Source organism: Coptis chinensis, chromosome 5 (genome assembly GCF_015680905.1).
Source record: "Coptis chinensis isolate HL-2020 chromosome 5, ASM1568090v1, whole genome shotgun sequence".
Classification (NCBI taxonomy): Eukaryota; Viridiplantae; Streptophyta; class Magnoliopsida; order Ranunculales; family Ranunculaceae; genus Coptis; species Coptis chinensis.
Genome location: NC_141460.1, coordinates 34,159,129 through 34,165,761, shown reverse-complemented (window position 1 = coordinate 34,165,761; position 6,633 = coordinate 34,159,129). Strand labels below are relative to the sequence as shown.

Here is a 6,633-nt window from a genome sequence, read left to right as displayed (position 1 = left end):
GTTTAATGTTTGCATGTGCATCCAATTTCCGATTTTCTGTTAAATATTATTTGAGGTTAGTTCAATGTATTTGCATCTAGTTTTATGTTTCTCGGTAATTATTCTTTGACGTTAGTTTCATGCAGTATTATATATTTTTGAAAATATTTGTTATTATTGGGGGGTTTTTTTTCCAATTGCTATTATATATTTTGTGATGTTATTTTTTATATAATTTAATTTTCCACATGTAATTTGTTTTGGTTTGGTTTGGTTTGGTATATAATTTATTTAAGCCTAGCGTCTATTTTAACTAAATCAATAGTTATATAATTTATTTAAGCCAACGTCCATTTTAACTGAATCTCATTATTCCGCTAAAATTGGAAATTATAAATTTTATAAATTTAATTAGAATATATCGTAATTATTATGGCATGTGGTTTTTGAAATTCTTAACTATGACTAAATTTTACACCTCAAATTGATTCAACTTTATTTGTTATGCCCATATATATATATATATATATATTGCATACAATACAATTTTATTTGTTTTTGGTGTACACTATTACTTATTTTATGATTAGTTTATTTTTTTTCCCTTTTTTCCAGTTACATATGTGGTTAACAAATGCATAAAGTAAATGTTCAAACAACTCAATTCATTTTTTCCTTTGTTCTTTCATTGTTTCATTATCATTTTCTAGAAAGAAACTTTGTTATGTTAAACTTCGTTTGAGATTAGTGTGGAAACTATTCTTTGTAGCGTAAGGATTTTAGGAAAATCGTTTTTGATTGAAAATATTATTTTTTGCAATTTAGTTTTTTTTTCCTGTAATTAGCTATATGTTTTAGAAAAAGTTGAACATTCTGCGAAACTCTAGATGAGATTGTTTATTTATTTATATTATACTTTTTTATAATTAGTAATAGAGTTTAGAAAAAATTGGAGTCTCTAAAGTGCTTCAAAAAATAGATTTGGATTTTTTTTTTTTTTCCGTAATTAGTATTAGAGTTTAAAAAAAGTTTGAGACTCTGTAAAGCCTTGAAAAATAGAGCCAACAGGGTATAACTATAATATATATCTAAGGAAATGTATGGTCTTTCCCAGTTGCCTATCAGATGGTCTTTCCCGTTCATGCTCTAAAAATGTGCACTTCATCTATATGGAACTAGAGCTTCCATCCATAAAATTGTACACTCCCTACGTGGCAAGTCTGCATACTTGGGCTCTTGGCATGTCTCTGGAAAGTCATTTTGTCTTGTTATGTCTATTTTGTGCTTCTCTCAACTTCTAAAGAAAATGTCCGTTTGCAAAAGACAAGATAAGCAAAACAAATAAACTTGTTCGTTGTCAACTTTCAACAGTCCAACCCTCGTTCAATTCCTGAGTAACTGAACCAGATAAACGAAACCTGAATCGTAGTGGTCCAACATGTGGTTGGCGATGTCATTGTCCCCATAACACGTGTGCAATCTCCATTTCTTACACCAGAAGCACGGGCTTTACTTGTGTTACAAATAAATAATATCGGATTCATTCACAGATTACGGACTTGTGTGTTATGATGATAGTGATATACAGTTCAGATTCATCCAGCAACAAAGTTTACAGTAGTGCTAAAACGTGGACGGTTCAGATGGACAAGTACATATTCATATGCAAGCTATGCACAGAGACAAACTTAGGTATAGTTGCTTCACCATAAATTACTCGGAAAATCCACATGTACGGTCTATAAGTATCTTATCTTCACTGTATATGATAGCCGGGTCAAAATAGCCTTCTCAATATCGAGGAAATTTAAAATCTCTTTATTTATTTAATTTAGAAACGCTTTTCTTACTAAATTTAGAATAAATTTTATTTTTATTAATATAATTTGAACAAAGTCTATTTTTTATTAATAATTTAAAAACACTTCTCTAATATTATTTAAATTAAATAATTATTCCTATTTTTTACATTAAAATTAAAACAAATTCTATTTTATTATTGTTAATTTAAAATAATCTTCCAAATGTAACTTAAATAACATAATTATCTTCTATTTTGTTTTTTAAAAAATAAATAGATGAGTCTATTCTATATAATACAATTACATATAACCTATGATTGGAGAATCATTTAGAAACTCGAGTGTCCTCCGCGAGTAAAAGTAGGAAACTTTCGCTTGATGTTTTAAACTCATCCTCTAACATATTCAATATAGGTTTAAACTTTAACCCATACTACATCTTATGTAAAAGCCACCCAGATACCTTATAACACTTGTTCCATGAATGCTCTTTTACTCATACTATATGGAGAATCAGCCCAATCCCCCAAATTGCAAATGCACCCTTCAATGACACACTGCAGAGATAGATAACAAAGACTCAACAATTATTGAGAAATCAACAGAGCGATATACCCTTCGTTATGGAACTCTTCGCAATCATCTGCTGGAACATTTGGAAGAGTATAAATGAAATGCTCTTTGAACAAAAAAGGGTGACACCTCAAGGCACAATTAGAGCTAGTCTTGTTTTATGGAGAAGCACAAAGAATGCCCAGACACTACTCCTTAAACCCAAGAGACCGAAACAACTCCTTCATCTTTGCTGGAAGCAGCCTCATTCATCCCCATACTTTATGTTAAACACTGATGGTGCGAGTCATAGAAATCCAGGTCCTACAGGATTGGGATGTGTTTTAAGAAATTGTGACGGGGGTATTATTGCTGCATCAGTGGATTATGTCTCTATCGGAACATCCTTCCTTGCCGAAGCTTTGGTCATGAGACTAGGTCTATATCTAGCTATCTCTTATAACATCACCCATATACATATCCAAAGTGACTCGCAGGCTTTGATAAATTGCATTAAGGGAGAAGATAAGGATAGTCCATAGGAGGTAGCTGGGATCATAGAGGATATTCGTCAACTTTCCTCTTCTTTCAAAAACATGTCCCTCATCCACATATACAGAGAAGGAAATGCTACAGCAGACACACTAGTACAATATGACATTTCCTTAGCGTGATATATGAGCTGGCATGGTAGACCTCCAGATATCATCTGTAAAAATCTCTATTTCGACTGTATGAGTGTTTCCACGCCCCATTTAGTTTAAATAATATACAAACTATTTGAGGGTATATATATAAAGTTAGTCTTCAGTGCGCGAGATGTATGGTGCTCAGGTAATGTGGGTCTTTGGATCAATACTTTTGCCATGCAATACACACGCACCCCTTGGTATGAGTGGCCCAGATTTGTTAGCATACCATACGACTTGCGCACCATAGATTTAGCCATATATATATATACTATTTACAACTAGAAACCAAATAAACCAAGCTAACTATATATCTCAAGTGACGGTTTCAAGACTTAAAAAAACCGATAAGTAGTACGGTTTGTATACTTGTACGAAATATATAGTACCGTAAATCCAGAGTCACCCGTACGACTTCGTATTTAAGAACCCAAATTATGATTTAGTTCCCATTTTAATGAGGTATAAAAACAAACAGTGTACGAAGAGAGCTAAGGGTAATTTCGTCATATACTGAGAAAATAAATTTTCTTAACTTCTATCTGTGTCGCTCCCATTTTTAGCAAATAAAATTCTAGAAAGGTTCAAAAGCAAGAAAAGGCAAGTAAAGATAAAAGTGTGTGTGAGAGAGAGAGACAGGTTTGAGCCTTTTGAGTTTTTGGGAGAGAGCTAGAAGATGTTTTTGTCTTTGGTTGTAGTCTTAAACTGCTTTTCCTTGGGGCACTGAGTGGTTTCAAGGCAATTATATATAGTTTTCTTGTTTTCCGTTAAGAAACAGTATGGATCCAAAAGCAACTCTTAGGTTTCCAGGGAACTTAGACCCAAGAGCAGAAGAATTCCGACCAAGAAACTCACAGACTACACTAGTTCCACCTCTTATTTACTACCCATACCCTTCTTCCCCTTTTCCAGTGAATCCACTTCTTTATGATGAAGTTGGTAGTGGTTGTAGTATTGGTACTAGTGTTGTAAACGGTCTACATCCACTTTCTCCGCTTCCGCCTCCATCTTCTGCACCAACTAGAGCTTTGCTTCTAAGTAGTGTGCCGGGAGAAGCAACAGAAGAGATTATAAGAAGAGAAATAGAATGTTTTGGAGAAATTAGAGGAGTTCAAATGGAGTGGGTGCAAGATGGTATGGTGACTGTTCAGTTTTATGATCTAAGACATGCAGAAACGGCGTTAGTTGAGATTAGAGAGCAACACATGCAACAACAAAGTAGGTTGAGACAACACTATTGTTTCCTCTTGAATGTGATGAATTTCAGACCTACTACTGTTCCGGTTCCTTCACTGGGTTTTGGTCGTGGGCTTATCTGTGGAAGAGCAATTTGGGCTCAGTTTGTGTTTCCTGTTGCTAATTCTTTGGCTAATGTGTTAGATGCTCAGAATCATGGAAGTATTGTTATTTTTAATTTGGATTCTGGGATTTCCGCTTCCAAGCTTAACGAAATTTTCCAAAAATTTGGTAAGCAATTATACACTACCCATTAGATATACATGCATGTAGTTCTAGTACATTTTTAATTATGGGTCAAATTATTTTGATGTTTGGATTTTGTTTATGTTGCAGGACCTATAAAGGAAGTTAGAGAGACACCAACGAAGAGGAACCAACGTTTTGTGGAGTTTTTTGACATGAGAGATGCAGCTAGAGCTATTAAAGAGATGGATGGGAAAGAAATTAATGGAAAGAAAGTTTTAATTGAATTCAGTAGACCTGGTGGTCATAGAAGATTCACTACTAGTAGTACTACTCATCCCACTCCCACCATTAACTATGGAAGTAATTTTTATTCTAGTCATCCACCACAACCGCGACGATCGTTTTCACGCAGTGCGTCCGATGCGTCCTCGAATTCAAGTCCTAATAATAAGAAACCCAGTTTTAGGTCTGGGAACCATTTTACTAACAGGAGGAGATCAAAATCTTTGGTGGATGATGTAGCAGCAGTGAAAAATCTCAAAAAGAGTAGTGGCATTAACTGCTCTTCAGAAACTAAAGATCAACAACAAGAAGGGATGAAGCAACAACCAAGAAGTAAGTCATGGAAAGGAAGACACAAGATGTTTCCTGATACACAGTTTTTGATTAAAGAAGATGCCATTTTCAAATCAACTAATTGCAGAAAAGATACTAGAACTACTGTCATGATAAAAAACATCCCCAACAAGTACAGGTGAAGTTTCTCTTTTCATTTTATTTTTTATTTTTTATTTTTTATTTTTGCTCTAGGTGTTATTTAATATTTATAGTGAACAAAAACGAGTAAATGTTTAATTTCTTGTTTGCTTGGGTGCGTCTCCTTTTTCTTGTTTTGGTGCGCATTTTCAGTCAGAAGCTGCTTTTGAATATGCTGGACAACCACTGCATACACTGCAATGAACAGATTGGAGACGGCGTTGATGATCAACCCTTGTCTTCCTATGACTTCGTTTATCTTCCCATTGACTTCAAGTAATCTATTAATTCTGATTTTCTGTTAATCTTGCTTACGAAACCGTTTATTTTTTGTATTTATTTTCTTCAGAACGAGCTTGTGATATTGATGTTTGTTTAATTTTGTGATGATAAAAATCACAGCAACAAATGCAATGTGGGCTATGGGTTTGTAAACTTAACATCTCCAGAAGCAACATGGAGACTTTACAAAGCGTTTCATATGCAGCATTGGGAAGTTTTCAACTCCAGAAAGATTTGCCAAATCTCTTATGCTCGCTTGCAGGTGCATTTATTTCCCCTCATCATTCAAATATTTATTTTTTTAGTACATGTAATTATGAAAAAGATCCAAATGTGACGTTCAATTATGAGTTGGGGTGGTGATTTATTTTGATTTGCTTTAGGGTTTGGAGGCCTTGAAGGAGCATTTCCAGAATTCCAAGTTTGCTTGCGAAACAGACGACTATTTCCCTGTGGTGTTCGCACCACCACGAGATGGGAAGCAACTCACTGACCCAGTGCCCATAGGCGGACATACGAATGCCGTAAGTGAGCCTCTTACAATTACTAATAAAGTTGATAATGGCAACTATGGTAAACACGATGATGATGAGGATGACGATGAGGACAATGTAGGCAGTGAAACCAGCACTATTACATTTGAAGAAGCCACAGTAGCAACACAGCTAAATGGTACTTGATTGCTGAGTACTTGTGAGAGCTTCAGAAGGAAGAAAAGTCAGAGCTCTGGTTGGCTAAGCTGACCTTGTTCGTTCGTTCTTTCTTTTCTTGTACGTTGCATCTCTTTTCTTTCTACAATTTTTTCATTAAGCTTTGTTGTTATTAGCAAAAATATAAAAAAAAAATGACGTACATGCATTAATCGCAATGATGTTGTTTTTGGTTTTACTCAATGGAAACATATAAGCTTTATGTTTGTATCCACATCCCTCTATCACTCTATGTACAGACTACCATTTCATGGCGGCCAGATGGCTGCGCCTTGCCTCAGCACACACTACGTCACTCTCTTAGCTTGCAGTTTGTACTTTTTGTGGCAGAGGTCCTATCGTTAATCTATTATCTGGAGTTGCTGGTTGACATCAAAGTCCTCGTTAGCATTTGTAACGTGTTAATTTAATTAAGCCAGATAGTAACTAGTAGTTGCT

At 34.7% G+C, this 6,633-nt stretch overlaps 1 protein-coding gene across 1 annotated transcript; it reads left to right on the top strand.

The window, feature by feature from the left end:
• Positions 1-3,583: 3,583 nt before the first annotated feature.
• Positions 3,584-6,409, top strand: LOC147497362 (protein terminal ear1 homolog). The gene is made up of 5 exons (XM_086563696.1): positions 3,584-4,489; positions 4,595-5,201; positions 5,357-5,479; positions 5,606-5,747; positions 5,869-6,409. The coding sequence occupies exons 1-5, from the start codon at positions 3,802-3,804 to the stop codon at positions 6,163-6,165; spliced, it is 1,857 nt and encodes a 618-aa protein (XP_086419822.1). The 5' UTR covers positions 3,584-3,801; the 3' UTR covers positions 6,166-6,409.
• The last annotated feature ends 224 nt before the right edge of the window (positions 6,410-6,633 follow it).